Consider the following 26,920-nt stretch of genomic DNA (forward strand, 5'->3'; position numbering starts at 1 on the left):
TATTTTTATGTATATTTATTTATATATTTATATATTTTTATGTATATTTATTTATTGTTATGTATATTTATCTAGTTATATATTTATTTTTATATTTATCTATTTATTTATATTTTGTTATGTATATTTATCTAGTTATATATTTAGTTTTATATTTATCTATTTATTTATATATTGTTATGTATATTTATCTAGTTATATATTTATATTTATATATATATATATATATATATATAGTCACGGCTTTAGATCCTGTGTCTGAGGAAGTGAGTGAATCTCAGTACCGAGATTTCTGCTCGAAATTGTTGAGCAGGAAATTTTAAGCGAGACAAATAGGCAAGTCGAGACCAGCCGTAGCCCGGCCTCCAGCCTCCTCAGACCTGCCTCTCCCTACTACTCAGGATCCAAGCCACACTTGGCATCGCCTCTGCTCCACCGAGCTTCCATACCGATCGCTCGCCCCGCTCCTTTCACTCGCTCCCATGATTCTCTGATTATCAGCGAGCCTCCGAACCCGGGGCGCTGCCCTCGGCACAACGACCTGCGCCTGTCCCCATGCTGCGTGCCCACCACTCCAGCCTGGCACCATTAATAAACCTGGGGATTACGCCTCTCCGCAAGACAACACATTTCCAATTTCTCTTTATTTTTAAAGACAGAATGTGAGACGCGATAAGAAATCAGTCCTGTGAAGATAAGCAGGTAAGACAAATTATTTTAACTTAGTATTTTTATCTTGATAGTTGCGTTACACACCGGGCTTGACAGGTATGATATATATATGTATATGTATATGTATGTGTGCATGTGTGTGTATGGTACAGAAACCCAAAAATGCAAGTTTTCAGCCCACATTCTACATATATCTCTAAATATGGTTAGTCTAGAACTGCCAGTTTTTTTAATTAAGCTTAAAACCTTGGAAAAGACCAACTCACTATGTCATTTCGAGCGTCGGTAGACAACTAAATCTCCACTGGCAGGCAAACTATTAAAAAAATATTTATTATTTTTTTTGTAAGTTAAATTTTATATTGTAAATAATTAAATTGTATCATAATTTCTCACCACTTACATCGTTTCGATATTAAAATAGAAACAAATTACTTTTTTTTATTAATCAGTGTTATTATGTATATGGTCATTTTTTTGTAAAAAAAGTTTTATAATAATGGCAGCTGGTAGCATTCTGAATTATTTCAGAATTATTTGCAGATGATATTTTAACAATTTTATCGTATTGCAAATAATTTATGGAATTGGGGGGAATAATCTTGAAACCAACCAGCATAGTTTTTTTCTAAAAACTCTAAGAATGGAAAACTGGGGTGTCCCAAATATCTGCTCCCCACAAATTAAGGAGGTGAAACATAAGATGGTTTAGCTGTCGACCCTTTGCATATTTTTAATCGGTGGATGAAGGTCAAGATGGGTCAAGGACCCATTGGGATGACTACAAGATGGGTCAAGGCCCCATTGGGATGACTACAAGATGGGTCAAGGCCCCATTGGGATGACTACAAGATGGGCCAAGGCCCCATTGGGATGACTACAAGATGGGCCAAGGCCCCATTGGGATGACTACAAGGTGGGTCAAGGCCCCATTGGGATGACTACAAGATGGGTCAAGGCCCCATTGGGATGACTACAAGATGGGTCAAGGCCCCAATTGAGCTAAGATTTGGAGGTAACCATCAATTTGAAGACAAGACCTCAAATATCTGGTCAATTCACCAACATAACTCCGAACGCTGAATTATTCAAGCTGTTACAGTCTGATTCTTGAAGATTTCCCACCACGCCCTTGTACCCATTTCATTGTTTGTTTAATGCCACGTTATACGGCAATTATTATATTGCTTTAAAAAAAAAAGATTAAATGGACCATGGAAAAGGACCCCGTTCTTTTTGATTGGTAACTGTATCTTTGGATAAAAGAAATCTAAAGACGAGAAGAGCTTCGGCGATAAAGGTTTATCTTTAGTTTGCAGCTTCTAAAGCAATTGTTATCTGCGGTGTGTCAGAACCTCGCACACACAATGCGTTGGTAATGACACACAGGAACCTTGCTTTTCCTGTGTTGGATCTACGCTTCGCAGACTTGTTTTGACTCTTTTAAACAGTGGGGGGAAAACAGGAAGGTCAAGGGACTTGACAGAGACCGAAAAAAAAGATATGATTTAATGTGCATTTTTTTCATCTGTCCCGCCATTTCTGGTCCATTTTTCTGTTTTCGGTGGCGGAGTTATTCATTTTTTTTTTTAAAGTAATGGTATTTAAGGTACCACTGAGACTTCTTAATTTATTTAAGTTAAACCCTGCTTTCCTCCTTCCAAGAACCAGTCAGCTTCAGCGAAAGGAAGAACGTATTAGGGGTCAACTGCTCCTTAGGATCTAGACGATAACACGGCCTCTCACTTGCGTTCTGATCAAGAACATTTCTGGTGGATTAATCATCGTTATCTAATTCTTTTAATTCCAGTGCATTAGTTTACCAAGTCGTACGGACCATAAAAGTTTGGATTTGGGCACGGGGCATGTCCACTTAAAGCACTTTAAATGGATGCCTCATTTTATATCATTCCAGGTACATTAACCCTACCTAGAGGTTTATTCACGAAAGGCAGAGTTGTCAGGAGACACCTCATTATTTATTATGAAGGCCCAACCCTGGCAGGTTCCTCCAGGTAGAAGGGCTGAGCTGGGCCTATTTCATGCAACGTGTAAGGAGACTTTGAAGAAATCTTACTTATTTAACTACACATTATGTAGGGCCAGCCAAGTTCTTCCTGCAGCAGAAGCTCACCAAGGATGGACCTTCATAACTGTTGAAGCTCCAATTCCCCTGCAAGATCTTCTGGCAGCTCTCCTGTAAAGAATAAACCCCATTGTTACTTTTTTATTAGATTCTTTGGACTAGGCATATACAGTAGATATACAATGTACAGTAGATATACAATGTATGACACTGTTGAAAGGGTGAGTGACTTTGCATGATGGTCCATTAAAAGACCTCAGGGTTTCCTTCTTCAGACAAAGGGACATCCTAGAGGTTGGAAGCGAAAATGTGATCTTATTTTACTCCATGATCATTGGTCCTCTAAAAGGTATCACCAACATCTGTACTCAAAGAATCTCAGCTTCTGTGTTGAGCGCACCAGACCTTCTCTTATCTCCTGCCTCCCATGAATTCCTCCTCATTCCAGATGACTTGTGGGTGTCTCCCTCTTTATTCTTTCTTTCTTTCATCTGACTCATCCCGCTCCAGGTCCTACGATTGCAAAATCCACTCCTATATCCAGTGTGCCCTGTTCTCCGAGATCCAGAAATAGCTAATTGTAGTTTGTCTCGAAATATTTGTTTTCATAACACAGCGTTTCATGGTTCTTACTGGAGATACGTCAGGTATTACAGTTTAGAGGAGCCGGCCCTCCGAGCGAGTACTTCCAATTCATCCGGAGTAAGTTTTAAGAGTTAAAAATTCAATGCTGCTGACGATGAGTGGCTGTTCCATCTATCCCTGCGTACAACACAACATAAATCTCGCAGTTGGTGATTTTTGAAGAACATTAGTCGTGTCCTAGGACAACTAGGTGTCTTGAGGTGCCTAGATAAGCACATTAATTGGGACGCCAGTATTTTAGAGTATTTTAGCATTCTTTATTAGATTGAAATTAATATATTCCCTGATGTCTGAATTATATGCGATTAAGAAGCACGTTCTGTGCCATTAACCCTCCCCTCCTGAATTTAAAATATGCCAAATATGTATACAGGTCTCTTCACGTCAAGAGCATCTAGGTCTTCTATGTACGATATCTTGACTTAAATTGTCAACTCGTTTTCATTTTTTATATATTTTTTGTATATTTTTACCATTCTTAGTAAGCCCTTACAATCCTTATCGCGTCTTCTTTCCCCAGACTGGAAAAAAAAGAAGGCAAGGATGCAGTCCATGAGATCACTGGAGAAGGAGTTTGTCCTGGTGGAATATGAATTTGAATACACCACCAAGGAAGGAAGACTCATCCGTATAAAACCCAACGAGAGGTACATCCTTCTCAAAAGAACGAACGAACACTGGTGGCACGTGTGTCAAGATATCAAGGCCAAGCCTTTTTACATCCCGGCAAAATATGTCAAAGTTTTGTCCTCTCAGTCGTTGGGTTCCAACGGATGTCAGACTTACAGGCCCAGCTCTGAGGACGTGATAAATCCCGTTCCCAGCACACAATACAGCTACGCCTTTGTACCACCTGAGCAGCACATTAGCAGTGCTAAGCCCTTGACGGATGGACAGGGGGTTGTAAATAATAATGTCCTTCCAGCAATCAGAGCACAGCAGGCGGGCGTTGAAGACAGCCTAAGGATACAGAGCGAACGGCAGGTCGGTACCAGCCATAGTCCCAGTAACACGCTGTCGCATGGCAGCATGCAGGGGATCAGTCCCAGTAACACGCTATCACACGGCAGCATGCAGGGGGTCACTCCCAGTAACACCCTATCACCTGGCGGGACTCAAAGGGTCAGTCCCAATAACACCCTGTCTGCAAGCAGCATTCGGACAGTTAGTCCCATTAACACTCTGGCGGCTTGTACCAAACGAAGTCCTGGTCCCAGTAACCCACTGTCAGCAGGTACCCTTCAGCGGATCAGTACCAGCAACCCACTCCTATCCACCTGTGATTATCGAACCAATACCAGTTACGCATCGTCAGGCGTACAGCAGAATACTGCGCTCTCTGGCTCATCGTCTTTTTTAAGCATCTCAGGAGGGTACGAAAAACCTGCAACAGACGTACAGCATATAGAGGAGCGAGGCGATCCAAGCCGTGCCCACGTCCCACTGAGAACATTCCATAATTCCAAGAAGATTCTAGACTCTAAAAAGCGCATTAGCTTTGCGTTGCCTCCAGACCTTCAACCAACCATCAGACCCACACAATCCTTAAATGACCTACAAAATATCATCTACGAATTACCGCCAGATCCTCCTCTGCCTCCTAAAAGGAATGTACTGCGTCACACAGAGAAGGCAGGACTTGAGCCGGCCTCATCTCCAGTCCAGGTACTGTAAATGTGAATTTCGATCGATTTTTTTTTATATATAAAGATAAATGTTTACAAATTAACGCACAAAGTCATCGTCCTATTGTCCCCGCACAACATGTTGTAGCTTTTTTAAATAGTGTTAAAAGACATTAATTCTATTTCAAACAGGGGGGGGGAATAGATTTTTACTCAGACTCTTTACTTCCTGCCAAACCTTATACAACTTCCTGCTCAAAGAGAGCCACATAAAGGTACAGTAAAGTGAAACCACCAATGGAAAGTCAATATTAGATTTGGCAAAAAGTTAAGAATCCAAGTCAAAAGCTACAATTACTTTCTTCAGCATCCAGGGAACAGATTTGAAGATACTTCATAGAATTACTGACTTGGGCTCTTCACTTCCTGCCAAACCTTACATGACTTCCTGTCAGGGAACTGTTTACTGATACATCTATACTATCACGTTCTAGTGGTGCCTCTGGATTTTTCCATCTCATTATAAGGTTTTTGTTTCGAAAAATAAGATTTTGGTTCCGACGTACTATTACGGAGATAAAGTGAATATATAATTTCTAGGCCGCTATGTCCAACTTTCTTCCTTCCTCCATCGCACCAAACATATCAACACGCTTACTCATTTCACTATTTATTAACCCCAATTCATAATGATATTTATGACGTTACAAAGTTGCATAAAGACCAGTTTACCGAGCTTGTAAATACCAGGAATAAATTACGTCATGAAACTCGGCTTCCGGATAACAGATCCGTGCGCATGGAGAATTCTTATGGCACTTATCAGGAGTGCGGAATGCGGCCTAATGAAACTATATATTATCTTCCCATTATGACAAATTTATTGTCTAATTGGCGATTACAGCACTTGGTGTGGACGACATACTACAGGAGTGCCTTCTGTCTAAGGACGTAAGGAGTTAAGTTTTTAGTTATCCACATTTCCACCGTCAGGACTGTCTCCACCAGATCAGGACAATTGGCAGTACTTTTTATGCGACTATACAAGATATATTCATGTAAAGCTTTCAGAAGCTGCTTCTTCTCTTGCAGGGACACGGAAGTGGCCTGGCTGAGAAAGTGTGAGAGAGTTAGAGTGTAAAAGAACATGAATGAGAGTGTGAGAGAATGAGAGTGTGAGAGAGTGAGAGTGTAAGAAAGCATGAGAGAGTAAATGAGAGTGTTTTGTTTCCAAATGTAAAATGCCCTGAGATTTCCGCCCGAACCGAAAGGGAAAAAACTTCTCAGTCATTTCTGGTCCATTTGCACACGTCTACAGCGTACCTCTAAACATTTTAAGCGGCTAAAGAGGGCCAGGAGCACGTTCGGTGGATGAGTTTCAGCAGGACTTTTTATGTCACTTTGTGACTTCTTGGTAGGCATTTAAAACGAGAATGATGTGTTTTATTTATACAGTTTCATTTATAAAGGCATTTCCTTTAGGGCTGTAGAAACCTGTGATGCCTTCCTACCCATACCCGGGAACATTCAGGCCCCAGCTACCCCTTTTTAAAAGTAGGCGGCCCTGCTAACGTCGGTGGGCCTTCCCGCTAACGTCGGTGGGCCTTCCCGCTAACATCGGTGGGCGCCCCGCTGATGCGGCACGTGGGACTAGCCTCACACAAAGAGAAACGGTTGAGGGGAAGTGAGTGAGCACTCCCGCGACCCGGACTTTGTCTGTGGTGACCTGGAGACCCGGAGAAACAATGATTCACTTGGAGTCTCAGGGTGAAACTCAGAGAGTTCCCCCGTATGCCCAGCAAACATTCTGAGCTACTAAAAAAGAGGGGCATCAGGGGAGGAAAAAGAGGCACAAGGATTTGGAGCCCAAATAGGGACTTGTCTTCCTAAAGGAAGATTTATGATACTCTTGTGTGCCCCGGTGGTTTTGATTTTCCCAGAGGCCGCTCTATGTTATGTTAAAAAAGGGGATTTTTGTCTCTTATATAAATACACGCTGGGGTCGCAGGGAGGGAAAAATCAGGGATTCAGAGGCCATACAGCTGTTTTTGCAGAGAGAACCCGGTGTTTCCTTCCTCTTTGGGACTTATTGTCTCGCTTCCAGCAGCTGTCAACGTCTGTCATTTTCCTGAAGAAGAAAAAAAAAGCGACGTGGAGACGGTTCCTGAAATTCTCCAACAAATACAGGATACGGTGCAAATGGCGCCATGAGACGTTTAAAGGCTCTGTTCCACTTACTAATAACTAAATACAGCATTATGAGCAGCATCCAAAGCCCTGCTGGATGTCCACAAACCCTTCCAAGAGAGGAATTCTTATAAGTGAGATTTTCCATGAATATTTTAGGCTGGGAACACTTAATTATCACGTGATACAAAACCAGGCACTGATAGGTTGTTGCCGTAGAAACCGAAAAGCTCATTGGCGTTTAAGTACTGTTTTGAGTGATTAAACCTTCTTAGGAAAGAATAACATTAAAGTATAAAAGCACCTTTAATGTTTATCACGTGATCACGTGATTTAAAAAACAAAAGGCACATTTGCAGTTTCCACAGTTTCCATGAGGTGGCGCCCTTTCACCACGATCTATTCATAGAAACAGAATCTGCCGGCGGATCCGACCGATCCGACCCGCTATTGGCTCGTTTCTCTTGCTGTAAAGACTCAAACCTTAATCAGTCGTTGGTCTCGTCGTAGATTCAAGAGCCGTATGTCTCTCCCATGCATGTTTAAATCCCCTCACTGTATTACCCTCTACCACTTCTGCTGAGAGACTGTTCCACTTATCTACCACTCTCCCAGTAAAGTAAAACCTCCATACATTACATCTAGGCCTCTGACCCTCTAGTGTTAGATTATGGCCTCTTGTTCTACTATTTCGCCCCCTTTGAAATTTACCTTTTAATTTATCGATCGAAAGCAGTACTAAAATAGGGCCCATCCTATTGGGATGCATTTAGAATACGGGGCCACAGTGACCTTTTTCAGCGACAAAACATGAGTTTCACTTTTTGGAGGGGGATCTTACAGAAATCAACCTTAGCAGATATGGCATTGCATTCTTACTAATCATATAGAAACAACAGATACACTAAACAGGTTTTTTTCGGGTTTCTATGGCAACAGCCTATCAGTTTGTGCATTTGTGTCACATGACAATTAAGGGTTCCCGTCAAAAGTATGAATGAGGCACAAGTTTATGTCTCCTGATGCAGACTTAGACCTTATTTATTTGTTGATCTTGTCTTAGATTCAGGAGCCGTATGTCTATCCCATGCATGTTTAAATCCCCTCGCTGTATTACCCTCTACCACTTCTGCTGGGAGGCTGTTCCACCCACCTTAGCTATTTTAATTATCATGAACGGGCTTTACACAATATCTGCGTATTCTCTAAATGAGAAATGCCTCCTAAAGCCAAGTTATTAACAGATTAAATGCACTTTTTAAACCAAATTGTCTGACTGGGAATAGCTTCTTAAAACCAGTTTGCCCGGCTCGGAATGGCTTCCTAAACCAAAGCGTAGTCAGGGGGCTAAACCCGAGCAGCGCGGGAATCTGTTCCTTGGTGGAAACACTTCCTAACATTGAGGTCACAGAATACTTAAGATATCATCGTACCCGGGATTTGCCCCGGAGACTCATTAGTATTAACCCTTTAGTAGCCCACCGTAAAGATTCTATGCAGCGACCCTCAAAAGGGGACTCTAATAACAACAGTTGTCATGGAAACCTTGACTTGTCGTTATTTAAAGATACGCTTAATTAAGTCACCTGCATTCAAGCAGGGATATCAGCCACAACATACTGGGGGGGGGCAAAAGCATCAACTGGGAGCCTTATACATGATCGCAGCGGGGGGGGGGATAGGAAGGAGTCAGACTGTGTAACCTGCAGAATCTGCCCCTTCACCCTGAGACTTTGTGTCAAGCACTGAGTTCCCGGGTGTGGATTTCATGCCCGCTCCGTGATTCCCAGCACTACCCGTGCATGCGTGGTCTTTGCCCCGGCTCCTAACCTAAGAGACAATAAGCCGTGTTTTCTATGCTCCGGTGCGTTCCCGGCTGCAGATTATCGCTTCGGGTTCGGTAGGCGGCCAGGATACCTCTGTGTGCCGAGCGCAGTGATTCACGCTCCAGCCACGTACAGGTGTGGTTTTTATTTGTTATGCTAGAAAATACTTTAAACGTACGGAAAGTGTACGGCGTCCCAGCCCAAAGTCAGCATGTGAAGAATTCTAAAAAAAAAACTGAACGCAAAGTGTGGTCGTCACGGAAGTAGCAGTAGATACAGACCACCTACTTCCAGAGCATACAATCAGTTCTGGTTCTTAACGTTCACTAATCATTAAATGCCTACAAAATATAACAGCTATTGGCCTTTTCATTTCCGATCCTGAATCGTTAAACGTCCACAACGCGCCAAGCAAAGAGTGGTTTATTTATTATGTTATGAAGATCCAGCTCCAGTGAGCTTCTGCTGTGGAAATATCTCAGTCGGCCCCGTTTAATGTATAGTACAATCGGAGAAATTTCTTCACATGGAATTATACATTATACAGGGCCAGTTCTCGGTGGAGGTACCTGCCAGCGTTGACCCTTCATAATGAATAGTGAAGATGAGGAGTTGAAACTATAAGTCTCCTGTAAACTCTCCCTTTAGTGAATAAACCCCATTGTGACACGTCGGTCAGATCAACCGCGTCCATCCAGTCAAGTCCCAGAAATCTGGCAAATTACAATGGATCCTAAACTTTTGGGAGTGAACATAACATCGCACCTCTCTCTCTTCTCCAGGTCTATCTTGGTTGACCCTGCATTGGACACAGAGGTCATCAGATAGCTGGGCTCTTCCTTAGACACAATATTGCCCTTGGACTGTCTCTTTTGTGTCGTACATAAAGGGAGGCTGTCTCTTCTCAGGATTATATACCATATGATATATATAAGCTGCCTCCTTATATACGATATTATGCGGTACCTAATCCGTCTCCTAGAAACATAGAACTTGACACCAGATAGGACCCATTTGGCCGGTTTTTCCTGCTCAAACCTTAATCAGTCCAAGGTCTTGTCTTAAATGCACTCACTTCTGCTGGGAGGCTGTTCCACGTATCTACCCCCCATCTCAGTAAAGTAAATCTTCCTAACATTCTACCTAACCCTCAGACCCTCTAGTTTTAGATTACGGCCTCTTGTACTTTGAAGATCACCACCTGCCCAACGACCTTAGACCCTGCTAGTCAAACCGCTCTCCCCACTGTTGCCTCAGGCTGTTCTATTTATTAATGTACCAAATGCCAAGTATGACATCATATCTCCCCCCCACACCACCTTGGCTTATGCAACACGAGAATAGCTTACTAATAAAACCCTTAATATATATATATGTATATCTTAGAATCGAACATCATCCAACAGATACAATTATCCGACGGAATCCAAAACAATGGCCAAGCGTTAACCCCTTCTCTCTTTTTGTAGTTTCTTTTCTGTGTGGGAATAAGACACAGAGACAAAGGCAAAGTGTTGTGCCCATAAAGCATTTTCTTAGAAAAGAAAGTGTTAAAGGCAAACAACACCACCTGACCCCTCCCTATGCAAATAGAGTCCCTCGTCACCTGATACCGTATTATGAGTGTAAAGCGGAGACACTGAGATCCTATCCCAAGGAAGGTCTGATCACCTTCACCGCTCAGATTTCCCGTCTCCACGGAACACTTAAAGTAACAAGAAGGGGCACCTCGTCCGGGATCTCTCTGGAAGGGAATAAGGTAGGGGCGCCCCGGGACATTTTCGGTGGGTTTTTGTGTGTTACACCATGTTCTGGGAGGGTATCTCCAGTTGGTGGCACCTTGGGTCTGTGCTGGTTGCTCGGAGAGAGCCTTAGAGTGGTAACGCTGGTCTGACCGGTGAATCGCCTCTTAGTAAACCTGACATCAGAGGGATTACGCGTTCTCCAGGTAGTACATTGTTAATGAAAGAACTGGCGTTTGAACGTCCTGCCTGTTACTGTGTTGGAAGACATCTTGTTCATACCTGGGAAACCTTTAATATCTCAGCTTGACCGCTCCAGTGGTTTGGACCCATCCGTCCATCTGGTCTTCCCAACGTTCCAGTTGTTTGGACCCATTCGTCCATCTGGTCTTGATCAGTCGTTGGTCTCGTCTTAGATGCTAATGTCATATCTACTAATGCTAGATACGTCAGGACGAGTTAGAAGTCTTTCCAAATCGGGATATATAATGGAAGGTCCTCTCTAGATGATATGCCCCTAACAATCTGCCCATTCAGCCAAACCGGATGTCCTTTTACTTTGATAAGCGGTTCTTTTACCCCGATACGCTGAGGATTTGCCCCTTGGCCCTGAGACTTGGTTTGAATTCGGAGTGTTTTGTATGTATGTTTATTTTGCGTGATCTGTTCCCTTATATAAAAAGCCACCCCACGGGGCTGTGTTTTAGTAACCAGCCAAGAGCTGGATTATGTGTTTTTTATAGGTGTCGTTTATGACGGGTAGAGAATGACAGCTCCGTTCGCTTTACAATAAGGATCATAAACTCAGCTTTACTGTTACTGGAAAAGCCAATTAGACTTTTTTTTCAAGGTGCGTTAAAAATCTGGTGTGTCTAGTGTTTAACTCTTGAGGGGTACGAAGACGCATTAGAAGTCATCCAAGCATGCGTTATTGTACAAAATACATTTTCCATTGCCGTCTCGGAAACAGGAATAGAAATTACATTTCAAAAACTCATTGTAATAGCATCTACCACTTCTGCTGGGAAGCTTTTCCACTTATCTACAACCCTTCCTAAATAATGAGCTGAGTTTCTGTTTTCACATGCGAGAGATGAGCTGTAATGCATGTTTTGCTTCATATTTTTGTATTTTATACATTATTGCCTAGTTCTGTACTCTTACTAATGTGTCCTTACTAATTCAGCTGGGCGATATATTAAAATTATTAAATGCAGATAAATATTTGAACAACAAATAAAATATGCATATCCCTGTATATTCCTCATATTATATATTATATACCCTCTGTCCCGTATAACTAATCCCGTCCTTATAACCCGTTATATCCCTGTGTATTCCTCATATTATATATTATATACTCTCCGGCCCGTATAACTAATCCTGTCCTTATAACCCGTTATATCCTGTATATTCCTCATATTATATATTATATACTCTCCGTCCCGTATAACTAATCCCTTCCTTATAACCAGTTATATCCCTGTATATTCCTATTATTATATATTATATACTCTCCGGCCCGTATAACTAATCCTGTCCTTATAACCCGTTATATATCCTGTATATTCCTCATTTTATATATTATATACTCTTCAGCCGTATAACTAATCCCGTCCTTATAACCCGTTATATCCCTGTATGTTCCTCATATTATATATTATATACTCTCCGGCCGTATAACTAATCCCATCCTTATAACCCGTTATATCCTGTATATTCCTCATATTATATATTATACACTCTCGGCCCGTATAACTAATCCCGTCCTTATAACCCGTTATATCCCTGTATATTCCTCATATTATATATTATATACTATCCAGCCGGATAACTAATCCCGTCCTTATAACCCATTATATATACGGTATATATATATATTGCTGTATATTCTTCATACTATATATTCTCGAGCCCATATAGCACCTTTTCAGAGCATTGACAATTATTATTCTAAAATCATAACCAGACTAATTTCTAGTGAAAGTATAGATCAAAATATACGACTGTATAATATTTTTTTGCACCTGTCGCCAAATGACGTTAAGTGCCTATTGAGCCGGCTTACACGTGCTTGATCTATACATCTGCTGGAACAATTTTTCCTACACAGAAGAGATCGGTCATCTGTAGAACATCAGGCTGCTTTAACACTGGTGTTTTCCAGCGGAGATTTGTTACAAGAGATTGGAAAATCACCGTGGATACACCGAGCAGCCGGTCGCACAATAGCAGATCCTCATTCTTGAAGTTGCCCCGGGCAATGGCATATCTACCTACCTCTGGCAGTTCACCCACGCCTTTTTTGCACCTGTTATTGGGAGCTAGGTTTCTAATCATGCCGGCATTATTTCATGGCTCAGCTATAAACTAATTAAATACCCAGCCAGCTTCGTAAGATGGTTTGGCATGGAGCTAAGCTGCTGTTTAACTAGTAAAATGCTGTAGCTTTCTAGCTAGGGTTGGCTTGTGGGTGTGTTGGCTCCACCAAAGCCCGACGAAGAACACATTAAGGAACGTCCAAACACACGAGTAATTGTTGTTTTTGCTACCAAGGGCTTTTCTGACTGCACGGATCAAGGGATTTCCAAAGTGCTCGGAGACCTTTAACCGCACAAGGCTCCATTATTTAACAGGGGATCAGCAGGCTGCTGGGCTTTACTCAGGGGACCTGTCCTTCTCCACACCAACCTTTACGAGGAGACAATCTGATCGAGACGCAACAAAAAACCTTCACTGCCTTCCAGGCTAAAGCTCACGGCGCTGCCTGGTCTATACAAGCGTCCGTGCGAAGGTGTAGGTGCGGATCGAATGCTCCTCTGCGGGGGTTGCAGGTATGTGCGTACGGTTCTTGAAGAAGGCGTAGATACTTTTTCACGCGTGGATGGATCAGGTTGTTTAAACGGAGGTTTTGCCATTGTTTTCGTGCCACCCGACTACCACCGCTAATTGCTTTTTCCAGCAAACTGTGATAGGAATAATGCTAATGGGAATATTTAAATACCTAAAGGGATTTAACAAAAGTACAAGAAGGGAGTTTATTTCAAAGGAGGAGAAACGTTACAACAACGGGGTTTTACTTTACTGAGAGGGATAATGGAACAGCCTCCCAGCAGAAATGGTAGAGGGTAATACAGTGAGGGGATTAAAACATGCATGGGATAGGACATATGGCTCCTGAATCTAAGAGGAGACAGCAGGAGAAACAGGCAGAATGACGGGGGCCGAATGGGGCCGATCTGCATGCCAGTTCTGTTACGGTCTGTCTGTCTTAGCTGTAATGATTAACTATTAGCCATGTTTAATAGGCGTGGGACACTGACCACATACAGGCCGCGCAGGGAGAAATTAATCACATCTAGCTGGCAGCCTCTCATGTTATATAGCGGCCGTTGGCCTTAAAGGGCCAGGGTACGCTTTGACAATCGCGCAGCATGTGGCTGCAATTTAACAAACCAGATCTGCCACGTGAACGACAACCAAGTTACGGAACCCGCACCATCTGGCACTGGCCCACTGGACATTTGCCAGGTGGCCAGTCAAGGCCCGTACCTTTCTTGTCATGGCCAAAGTAGGCGAGTAACCATTTGGGGTGTATACTGTTCCACACGATGGCAGCTTAGTTAGGAAAATCCCATAGGTTGTTGGAACCACCCATCACAGCCATAACCACCAAGGTGACCCCCCCATTTTGGCTACCTCTACCTATCAGACATTTGTATGTCCCTTCACACTTTACCCCATCAGAGGTTGTAATGGCGCCATAACGTGGCAGACGAATGAACCTTAGTTTCATAGATTATCGGAGATGACCTGAAATCAGATGGGTTACAATGTATCCTATGGGCTGGAATAAATGCTGTTAACAGGTGCTAAAGAACGAAGTAAAAGTAGCAAAATGTCTGAAATTAGTATTAAATCCCTATTTTAAGTAGAAATTCCTCTTTTGCGCAGTATTTAAACCCATGTAATGTTCTTCCCTGAATTAAGCAGTCATCTTAAAGTTCCTTTTCTCATGATCTTCATGATAATTCCTTTCCTCCCTAAAAAGTTATACCCCCCCCATCCCTGTTAATTTGCTGATTGGTCCAGATGGCCTTAGTAAAGCTTGGGGGGGGGGAGAGAACTTCAATACATGAAATTATATTTTGGTACACAAAGACCACCCCTTTTAAATCTTGATATAAAATCTGAGTTATTTTTCCATTTTTTGGTGATCAGCACCGTCAGTAGCTATTATTTCAGTTCCGTTAAATGCAGTAATCCTAATTTCAGTTCCTCTGATGATGCCACGATCACTGGTGGACTGTATGCCCCGTTTTCAACCACTGAGCATTGCATGGAGAGCTTGGTTTCTGTCCCTGCGACTCTACATTACTGAAATCAGGAAATCTTTAGAGTAGGTGTCAGTTTAATGCGACTCTAGACCTACATGTTCCAGATCCATCTCCTCGCGTATGTTACAGACACGGTGTATCTGTATCTGGAGTTTAAAGAGTGTTTCAAAGATGGCCCTAGGACTCAAAAACATCGTTCCTTACGTTATAAGGAGATTCCAACCCAGAATGAGGTCTACGTAATCTATGTATCTGCAGAGAGGAAAGTGTTTTCATCTTCTATGTGTCATCACTTAGAAGGAAGATTTGGTTGATCAGCTAGAACATAGGCTTGGCTCAGCACACCAAAAATGAAAGTGTGACCAGGCTGGATTAGTAGATAAATGGGTTGGGTACATGGTATGGGTTCCATGCTGACTACATTATGTGGGTACATGATGTGGGTCAGTGCTGGGTACATGGTGTGGCTCCATGCTGAGCACATTGTGGCGTGTATGGTGTGGATCCATGGAGTACATTGTTGGGTATACGATGTAAGTCAATGTTGAGCACATTGTTGGGTACATGATGTGGGTCAATGTTGAGTACATTATGGAGTGCATAAAGTGGGTCCATGCCGAGTACACTGTTGGGTACATGATGTGGGTCAATGTTGAGTACATTATGGAGTGCATAAAGTGGGTCCATGCCGAGTACATTGTTGGGTACATGATGTGGGTCAATGCAGAGTACAGTATGGGGTGCATAAAGTAGGTCCATACGGAGTGCATTGCTGTATACACAATCAAATGTTGACACACCATTCAATACCACCCTTTATATCCCGATATAAGATCCACCACTGATTTTCCCTGAATGGCACCATTATGTTAACGTTTTAATAGCCCTTTCCCATGGGGCTTCTGCGGATATGTCAGATTTGGACTGCGAGGCCAATAATCCGTCCAGAGCCTTAGCACTTTCCCCAATTAACACCGGATTACACTATACTAGAGCTTCCAGTGTGAACCCGGTGCCTTCCTCATTTGTTTGCTTATCTAGGGTCTATTAATTTATATTGGGTGCGTGTCCTTTGGTTACCTCCATGGTGTATTTATTCCTTTGTTAGGCTTGGCGCGGTGCCCGACCCCATGAAACGATAGGAACGCATTTGGTTGTTCAGAACCCAATCAGCTCCGGTTACATTGATTTGTTTTCATTTTGTTTGCATAATCCAAACAGTTTAACCATTTTATTTAAAGGGCTCTTATTATGAACCCACAACTTCCTTTTTTCAGCTGTCTTTCCGCCCCAATTATGTATAAATGTGAAGATATATACGGGGCCAAGCATACAAAGATTTGTATTAAAGCTTGAGAGCCATAATGCCATTAAAAGGTTCCAACATGCAGATCTAGAGGCCGCCATTGTTGTCACTATTTTGGGTGACTTTCCCTGTTCTGAGGTCACACTGAGCTGATGCTCTATGGCAATGCTAATGAAGTCCTTCCTCCCTAGACTTTCATTACCCAGGGTGTCCAACTTGGTAATTAAGACTGAGCCATTCTATTAATTACCATAGGAAGCTAGATCACATACTAAAAATTAGAACCATTTTAAAATGACTTGATACTTGCAATGGCTCCCCATTAAGCATGCTGCATATCGCAATATATCACAATTACATATTGCGATCTAAGTACTAAAAGTTGTAGAAGTGATATATATTCAGCAGAGTAGACGGAATAGCGAGTGTGAATGTTCTTGATAATCATTTACGATGTGTTATTTTTTTTGCCCCTACACTTTTCTTCATGGTCCTTTGTACATCACCTTGTTTCCTGTATCTCCGATCCTTCACACGTTCATTGTTAGGTTCTAGTTTCAATTGTCTATTCATCTGGTCAGTATATCTTTGTTGAGTATACACATGGCTTCACCTCAAAGGCCTTTCTCCCCAATACAAAATGTTTCATTTATATATCTTTCTACACTTGAATAAATCAGTCATTCTAAAACATATAACCCAACGCATGAAAAAAAAAATTTGATTCTCTAACCTCGGAGGTCAAGGGCAGGGCCACCCTAAGGTCTGGGCAAGCAAGGCTCACACCGGAGCCCACAGAGATCCTACGTACCTTCACACTCACCTCCACACTCTTGGTCTCCACAAGCATAACGGAAAGTAGGACCACCTGCTTGCCCCTTAAAAATAAAGGGAACAAACAAACCCTGACAGCAGCCTTTCCTCCGGTTCCTAACATAGCTCTAAAGCTTCAGTTATTAGAGTGGGTATTTCAAGACATAGTATGTCAGAGTATGACTCTAACTCTCTTTTCTTGGAGGAGCAAATCAACTTCATCCTGATAGACCACCAGCCAAGGAACATGTATCGCTACTGGCTCCTTATGACACAAAGTAGCTCTACCCTATGCAACCACTGTGGGCAACTGTCAAAGCGAAGATGCTGGTGCTACATCCCTAAACCATAAATTGCATGTTGTCTGAGCTGAAACATTGTTTCTCATGAACTTTTCTATACAATACGAAGGGTCAAGCCCAATTTGATTGTGCTGACCCGGCATAATGCAGAATTTCATTAAGATTGAACCAAAACGTCAACCTTTCTTGCAGGAGAAACATCCGAGAGTTGGTCCTTCTCCAGGGTGAGATGAAACTCATAGTACATATCAATGAAAATACTTGTGTGTTCCGCATACAGGCAACGTGGCTTCCACATTGTCACAGAGACATGACACCAAGTCCAAAACCAACGCAGCAATCAAAAAGAAAAAAAAAACATTATACGACCCCCCCTCTTTGTTATTCTAAGGAGCTTCATTTACATTTGAAGGGTATTTGATAACTTTAGGCCATACCCTTTAGAAATTCACAGGAACGAAAGAGAAAATGTACTTCTCTTTAATGGTATCCCTTTCCGCTTATCACTACTTAGCGAATATCTCCCAAACAGCCGGACTGTTACATGACTGCGTGTATCTCGATGATAATAATATTCGAGGGGAGGGGAGTGCTAGTTAAATGAGTTCTCAGAACGGTTAGGTTTCCCTTCTGACATCGCTATTCTAGAAAGTATTGTATTTAATTTTAAAGAATGATATACCAGTTAGACTGGCTTTTTCGGTTGAATTGCAACGTGAGATGGGTGGGTAAGGAGAACAGGTGTTGGTGCGGGGGTGGAGGAGATAAGATAGGGCAGGAAGGTTGTTTAAAAAAAAAATAAAAAAAGAGATATTGAAACATGGAATTTGGCAGCCGATAAGACCCATTCAGAGTATTTTTTGGCCCAAACATTAGCTTGGTCTCATCGTAGATTTAAGAGCTAGATGCATATCCCATGAATTCACTGCATCGAGCTCTGCCTCTTCTGCTAGGACGCTGTTCCAATTATCTACCTCCCTTTTAGTAAAGGAATCAGTCAAGGTGGTGGAAGGATCGTTAGGGAGAAAGTAGGGTTATGGAGCGGGTCATGGGATAAGATCAAGGAACTAAAAATCACGGAGAACAGAAAATACAGGGATGGCAGTGGTCCAAACGCAATGTAGGTTCTGGAGACAGGTGACCTTGACAGTCCAGTGCTTGGTGGGGGATAGTTTGAAATCTAGAATGGTGGTCACCAATAGTAACTGGTTAGTACATCTCTATCTGCTTTATCATCCTTCCTTCTTTCACCCCTCTCTATTTTCTTCCTCTTTTAGTGTCTGGCTAGTAGTTAGAATTTGCTATTTTTACTACCCTCATGGGGTCTGTTTCAAACGTAACTTCTGCTAATTAAACCCGACCATGGGCAGCACAATAAACACTTCATTTTTTTCACTTTTATTTTCGCCTATCTGGACAACAAACTGAAAAGGTCTTAACTTGGGAGATCTGGAGATTATTTCCTAGGAATGTAGAATAGAACAGTGACATTTAGCTATGATTTTTTCATGTAAGGGTATAAGGTAGACAACAACCTAAAATGATACAGGGTTTTGGTGGATGTTAAAGATGTGTAGGTTATTCAGGATGTAGGCTATCAAGACCATTAAGCAGCATTTCCACTGAAGTCGATCCTTTCTTTGCTCTCTCTCTCTGTTTTGTTCTCCACATTTTACCGTATGATAGGACAAGATTAAGCAGAAGGCTTTGTTGAGTTTCCTCCTGGGCAACCTAATGTGAACATTCAGAAAGATTTTTTTTTTGTACTTTCAGCCACGTGTCACCAAAACCTCAGTGGTTTACCCTGTAACTTATGAGACATGCTAGAGGTTAAGCCAAGAGGCTCCTTTGGTTGTGTCTCTTGTCTACACACGAGGAACTGGGCAGAGTTTCAGCATCATGCTGTCGACACAGGGTCAGATTCCTCATGCTAGTCCAACTAGGCATGTCCCTAGGGCGCTTCTTCTTTTACAGCGTTATGGAAAGACAAAAGCCTTGATCACTCAATCTTATGCTCATTGTCGACCTTATTCCATCCAAGTCTTTTGGGCTCCATCCATAATACTTGAGTATGATGGGTAAAGAGCATTTGTCTACAACATGAAACCTTTTAAGAACTTTGGTAACTGTGCCAATGACCTTGATAGAACTTTGGTAACTGTGCCAATGACCTTGTTACATACTGTCTCGACAGGGGTTCTTCAAGGCTGGTTTTGAGAACATTCTCAATGGAAAGAAAATGACATCAGGGAAGAAGTCGTCTACCAAGGTCTCTAAATTTGACCTCTTGTTGATGGATGGGAAAAAATCAATACCTTACTGGTGTTGACGCCATCACTGGGAGGGATACAAATTCAGATTTTTATACTGAATATTAAAAGCTATTTCATTTTTATTTTTTATTCAGCTCTAATCTCTGTCAATGACATATTTTTTTGTGTTCTTCTTTACTTTTCTGTTGTTTATAGATAAAAACTTTGGTTCTTGGCGGCATTTAGTTAACCTCTGGAAACAAACAAACAGAAAATAGTGATTAACGGCACTGTAGTAACATTTCCCTCTTCACGCCACAACAGGAAATTTATGAAACGCTCAGAAACGTCCTGTTTTAAGTTCTCGTTTCTGGTCTTTTGCCTGACTTTCTCACTGGTGTTTTGCGAAAAAGGCTGTGAAACCCTCGGATGCCTAACAGTCGGAGAGTTTTGCGCCCATGTTCTTCATTGCTTATTTTTGTTGAGCTTTTTGTAAAACCTGCATAATGGTGGATTTCCTTACAAAAAGGGCTAGCATATTCAGGAGAAGAGCGGCCAGTGTAAAAAGAAAAGAAAAGGTAGGGGTTTATCGATTACTCATTTGTGTGTCAGACAGATGGAGAAGCGATACGAAACCTTAGACCAATAACGCCAAGCGTTTCCATCCATATGAGATACGCTCATTGATAGGCTCGGCAAAGTCGACGCAGCAGGATGTAAACTTTTAAGAGCTTACACTTAATCCACAGACGTATTTAACATAAAGTATTTTTAGCAATAGAAGTAGGAGTACCGACAGACAACAACTTACATTACAAGCCATGCGTACACTCTATGGCCCCACTACATGAGTGAAGGTACAAGCATGGAGGGCGCTGGGTATGATTGTTTATTCTGATAATGGAAGCCCACCGGGGTCTTCTGTTGACCATCTGATGCTGGGCTGGTAGGTGTTTGTGGCAAACTGTCCTTCGTCAAAGTTTGTAGACCCACAGAACCATGATGTGGTAACTTCCCATCTAGTAGGTGTTGACCGGTCTAGTGGTTTGGGTAATGCTGTCGAATCTAACTAATCATCGCAGGTTGACCTCAAGAATAAGATAGACCCGGGTCATTACCTTTCCTCTCTAAAAATAGTGTCAAGATATGACACCAGAGAAAGCACACAAGGTGTCTCGGTCACTGATGTCCTAGGTGTTTGCCTGCTCCACATGCCATGGACATGGACCTAGAATGGAGACTTCTTCGAAGGTGGGCTTCCATACTTGAGTAAAGCAATCCCACCACCATGAGCCCCTGCCATCTTTATTTTCCCTGTCTATTTTAATCTCCGCCGTAAGCTTCTTTAAATTGGCAATGTTGTAAGAGTCCTGCAATACCGGATTGAAACAGATCTCTTTCTCAACATTGTGTATGCAAACGTTTTTACTTTAAGCTGAGTTTGAGGAAGTTTGACCACGTCAACTATTCCGAAAGCCACGCAACACCTGAAATAAAGACAAAGTAATTTTTGGGTTCTTTGTTTTCAATGTCAATGAAACAATGAGTTGTGGTGAGATTAATATTTTTTCGCTGACGTAATTAGACATAATTATATTTAATATGCTGTAGAAAGTTTTTTTTTAAAAAACCCACAAATTAGTAGATGAAATTAAGTAAAATTAAGGGACCCCATACTATATAGAAACATATTTTTAAGAATCCATATCCCGTTTCTATCATTGTCTTCCCATTGAATTGTAAGGGGCCCCTTCGACTGTTGGGAGCCCTAAGGCGCTGGTTCTCTGCTTGTATGGTACGGCCACCTCTGGGTACTGGGGGGCCGATGCCTAAAAGTGAGCAGTCTGCCATCTACCTGACTGCATGTATTCTTTACACGCAATACTTCCGTGGTTAACGTTGCAGTTCCGTTATTAGACATCCGGTTTCTACTGACAGGAAGGTGGAATGCGGCTGATGAATGTGTCGACTAGAAACATTACGTGCTGCTTTTTCACGTGAACCATGACAAAAAGTGAACCTAACGACAGATGATTCAACGTACCTGCAGGGCATCAGCTTGTTCGTAGATCTACACGTTTCTGTGTACCTATGATTCAGAGTTACAACGTTACATACAACCCCACTATATGTTACCTACCAACCTCACCCAGGGCCCATCGTGTTCGATCGCCTCCACCATATGCCGGCAATCACCGTAACGTTCGCTAGTCGACAGCATTACTTAAAGTAGGGACACAGGCCAGGAAGACAAAACCTTGGTATGTTTAACGAGCAATAAAAGGGCAAATGAGAACAGTTTTGAAATGCAGAACACTGTTCTGTACTGTCTGGAGAGGTTAAAATAACTAGCAACCACCAGGCCTGGACTGGCCATCTGGCCCAGTGGCCCGGCAGATCAGGTGGTGCCGTGTGCGGCTTCTGGCGGTCGTGCATATCCAACCAGCACTTACATCATCGGATGGTCACTGGCCTTAAAGTGCCAGAGATGCCCTGGCAACCACTACACTACAGCCGTCTCATCTCGGCAGCCTTGTTTTAATGCATGCAGAGGTTACTTAGGTAGAAATCACCCCACAGGAGAATTTCCATTCTTCCGAAGTTCCTTTGTAGCAAATGCTCAATCACGTCAAGACACCAAATGGTGGGACACAAGGACAGAACTTGGATTTGTGAATTGGATGCAAAGCACGGGATCCCCATTGGGTTATAGAGGTCCTCCACGGGATCATTCAATGTCTAAACGTAAATAGGAGTTTTATATGGACATCTGTTCTGGTTCATAGTGGAAACAATGATGGAATTAGTATGAGCATTCTGTTGATTGCAATGGTGAACAGTTTATTGTTACTTTGGACCAGAATCATTCTATATACAGGACTTTCCAAAGTGGATGCCTCTAACTGGAATGGAGGCCAAGCATAGTATAGCCACCGTCTTGCTCAAGAGCTCTAGATATTTAGTACTCTCCACACCTGGTGGTTAATAAAACCAAAAAAGTACCCTGTGGTTGTTAAAATTGTCTATGCGGTCTCATATTTGGTAATATATTCTTATTTTTGCTTTTTTGCAGACTGTGAATGCAGAAGAACAGTCTATGCCCGTCTACGTAAATCTAGAGGAATTACAGAAAGATAATGCAAGGGAGAGATTGTCTTCTCAGCAGCACAGTTCCACCAGTACACTAGACGACTGGGAGACTCACACAGACAAAGGGACCGGACAGCCCTTCTATTATAACAGCGTTACGGGTGAGACTACTTGGGATCCGCCATTTGACCAAGCAGAATATCAGATCAACTCTCCCATCTCTCCAACGTCCCTGAGTCCACTGCCAACAGACGAGTGGGAGAAACATTTTGATGAGACCAGCAAACAATTCTACTTCTATAATTCAGTGACTGGAGAAACTTCCTGGGACCCTCCTGAGGAAGAGCTGAATATACAAGGGATGCAATCTGTCTTCTCATATTCATACGGATCAATGGACAGGAGGGTATGTTCACCTGGTTCCTCAGTTATTTCCAAGTGTACGCTATATGCTTAAATGTATGGTTATGGTTGTTTATGGCTACGCGGGGATAGAGGTGTGGAGGTTCACCCATTCTGTACCATGTCTGCCTCTTGGTATCCATCCTCTGGACCTAAATGTTACTATCCAGAGTTGTGTGTGTTCCCGAATGGATGCCATTTGTCTAGTGAAAATGTAACAAGCACTATAATGTTTCCACAACACGACAGAACCATGAAACGACGCATGGTGCATTTTCCTGTAAGAGCCTGTATTCCTTTGAGGAACGTTTGGTTCTGGAAGTTTTTAAGAAAAAAAGAAAATAAAGGCAAAGCGTGCCTTTAAGACTACTAGGGTTGTTCCTCAATGTTCCTCAATGTTACACTTAAATACCAGCATAGGGACAGCCATGGTGAGTATCCATGGTTCTATAAAACTTTCCACTACCCTGGGCTGGGTCACTGACATTATGAGGGACTCTTGACCATAGCCAAGGTTGCCTTTTGGTTTCTTACAGACTAGATGAACCTTTAACAAGCCTTTAAACTCCAACTCATGTGTATTTTTTTTGCCTATAAGTACAATTTGTTTTATTTTGCTTTTAGCCGCCAACTCCAGAAGCTGACTACCCCGACTACCTCCAAGAAGATATAGATAACTTGCCAGAAGCGGACTATGGACAGGCCTACCCCAATTTGTATGACTCTGTCCCACCAGACATAGCTTCTTTTGGTGATCAAATCTCAGGCTGGTCCTGCCGAACCAACAAAGACGGAAAGAAGGTCTACACAAATAACTATAATAATGACACTGTGAGTAACCAGATAAAGTTGCTATACGACTGCAGGCTGTGGGAAGGAAGTACAAAATATGCGGAGGTATAAAGGTTACAATATGGTTTGGATAGCAAAATACTTATTAGGTTGACGTTGGCTTGGTCCTTGCCCATGAAATGCTTTATTCTGAATTTGGGTTAAGATCACCCGATTTTAATGACTTGTCACAATTGTTCATTTATCGTATCTGATTTATATACGGCTCTGTCATTTTAGTGGTTGCAATCACAAGACCAACATGGAAAAACCTATTTCTATACCCCAGATGGCTCCAGTTCACAATGGCAGTTACCTCAGGTAAATTCTCACATGAACGGCTCCAGAATGATAGCTCCACCCACACCCCTCCCATTCTCACCACGCACCGCCCAGGTCTCATCTGTGCTCCACCCACAAATATTTTTTTGAACTATTATTTTGTGGAGTGCGACGTTGCTAGGTATTCCTGATTAAAATCTCCTCAGGCCTACTTTCTATGGCTCGGCCCGTGTGAGAAATGTCAAATTTAGCAAGTCTAGTAGAAATATAAGCATCTTCCATTATATCTCAAGTTACATGTTTAGCAAGAAAAAGAAAGGATAAATCGTTTCTTTATTTATTTATTTCTTGTCCAATTCAAACAAATTTCCAACGGTTTCTGTTATAGTTGGGGCCATCGGGCTTGCAGAGGAGTCAAAGTGAACCTGACCAGGACAACAATACACTTTCAAGACTTGCCTCAAACTTCTCAACATATAGTTTCCCACAAGACACAGAGGTACAATTTAAGTGTGATTAAAAATGAGATTTTTTAATTATTTTACATATCTAAGGTCACATTAACCAAAATAACTGATTAAATATTTATAAGGTCCTCTGTAATGGCCAGTTGTTGTTGTTTTTCAACATACCAAATGCATTATATAAAAATAAAAAAATTATAATGGATTTCATAAAAGGAACAGAGACTATCGATGGAGCAAAGGTGTATTAGGGTGCAAAAGTTAAAACAAAGATTTGTTTATACAGATAATTCCATATGTTTTGCTTTTTTGTTTGAAGGTCTTCGTGCCAAAACACAAGAGGAGTGATTCAGACAACAATTTTCTACTCCATGCTGGGAATGACCAGGTTAGGCTCATTTAAGTTGGGTATGAAACGCTTCAGAATACGATATACTTGAAGCTACGCTCTGATATCTCGGGCGCGAATGTTCTTGTATGGTCTACTGATTGCCACCAGTCATGACTCCACCACTTTGATGGTCTTCAACGTCCAGCCTTATCTCATCTGAATCGCCCTTTAGATACACGAATACTTATGAACCTCCTTCTGGACTTGTTCAAGGAACCAAAGACAAAAAGACAGTCCTAGCTCTACATCGAAACCCTCACCCATTCCAAGATTCATACGCAATCCCAACCCTGACTACACGAGGCTCTATATCTAGAGTCAAACTTAGCCCATGGTTAGTGTGATAACTAAGAGCATAGTTCATATGAAAAACCCCTTTTGAACTACTTAAATAATATTCAGGCTATCTGATGTAAGGGTTGTTTCTCTCTAATGTTTTATGAATGATGAGTGGTTGTAAACTATAACAAAGCATCACAACTTTTCTGTTGCAGACCAAAAGCCTAGAAAAAGCTGGAGTCCTCCAGAAAGCAAAAATAGCTGAGAACGGGAAAAAGTTTCGGTAAGTACAATACAGTAATCAAACCGAGTTGTTTCTATCTATTATGTCTGAATGGCTTTATTAAATCCAAGCAAATAATAACTTATTAAGCTACTCCCTTGGACTAGTCACTGTAAGAAGAATATCATTATAGAATGTATATGAGAAAACTTTCTCCCCTGAGTGTTAATGATACCCCCCTTTTCCCTTGGTGTTGTGGATTTGGCTGTCCAAATTATAGTTGGAATGAAAACCTTTTATCAATTAGTGAATGAATGAAATTCTTGCAATTCACAAATGCAGTCGTCTCCCGTTTATATATGTGTCACTCACTGGAAGTCATGGATTTTGGAAGAGGTCCAACGTTCCAGGAAAGTCTGGAATTATTTCTTCATTTCTGTACCAGATATATATATATATATATAGAAGAAGCTATAACATTGCTCATATATTCTTAATTAACTTAATGGCAAGCCCAAGAGGCAGATCGAGTCTGGTATGTGTTGGGTGTAATTGTGAGCCATCATAACCCGTCTCTGGCAGGGCTAGTGGGTTGATTAAGTTGTAGAAAGGGGTGAAAAACTTCATTTTACATTTTTTTTAATGATTTTTTGCTTGAACAGACGTCACCACAAAATTTTTTAAACTTTTTTCTCAGGTTGAGTATTCGGTTAACCTAATGATCCCTGATCGGCAAATTTTTTAGCCCCATGTGACTCCTATATTGATTTTATATTATTTTATATTTTCCAGACGGAAAAACTGGAGCTCGTCGTGGACCGTCTTAGAGGGAGGGATTTTAACATTTTACAAGGATACAAAAAATCTGTCATCTAACAGCCTGGTAAGATTTATTGGTGTGTGAATAGTCTGATAATATACAAAATGGTTCTAGAATGTGGTCTTCCTTCCTTTAATTATGCGTGGGTTCATCCAACAACCAAATTGAAAGCAAATTTTTAGAAAATAATTCAAAAGCACAAAAAATAATATAATTATATAAAAAATTGTGCTGAAATATGAGATTACCAGCAACATCAAGCATTGGGGATTAGATCAGCGATCGGCAAGGTGTCCGTAACAATGGCTGTGGAAGCCATTGGTGGCTTTTGGACATCCTTGGCGG

General features: G+C 41.8%; 1 protein-coding gene across 6 annotated transcripts in view; it reads left to right on the plus strand.

The window, feature by feature from the left end:
- The first annotated feature begins 3,934 nt into the window (after positions 1-3,934).
- ARHGAP27 (Rho GTPase activating protein 27) overlaps positions 3,935-26,920 on the plus strand; it is a 28,291-nt gene continuing 5,305 nt past the window's right edge. For 2 of the 6 annotated variants that reach the window (XM_053454192.1, XM_053454193.1), the window contains exons 1-9: positions 3,935-5,068; positions 19,736-19,810; positions 22,867-23,289; positions 23,910-24,116; positions 24,357-24,437; positions 24,787-24,897; positions 25,182-25,250; positions 25,748-25,815; positions 26,548-26,638. In XM_053454192.1, the coding sequence (XP_053310167.1) occupies positions 3,947-5,068; positions 19,736-19,810; positions 22,867-23,289; positions 23,910-24,116; positions 24,357-24,437; positions 24,787-24,897; positions 25,182-25,250; positions 25,748-25,815; positions 26,548-26,638 (2,247 nt within the window). In that variant the 5' untranslated portion in view covers positions 3,935-3,946. Of the gene's footprint in view, positions 5,069-10,678; positions 10,801-19,735; positions 19,811-20,173; positions 20,372-22,866; positions 23,290-23,909; positions 24,117-24,356; positions 24,438-24,786; positions 24,898-25,181; positions 25,251-25,747; positions 25,816-26,547; positions 26,639-26,920 lie in introns of those variants that run through there. The other 4 variants (XM_053454196.1, XM_053454194.1, XM_053454197.1 and 1 more) reach the window with 4 other exon arrangements.

The sequence above is a fragment of the Spea bombifrons genome, chromosome 13 (assembly GCF_027358695.1).
Source record: "Spea bombifrons isolate aSpeBom1 chromosome 13, aSpeBom1.2.pri, whole genome shotgun sequence".
NCBI lineage: Eukaryota > Metazoa > Chordata > Amphibia > Anura > Pelobatidae > Spea > Spea bombifrons.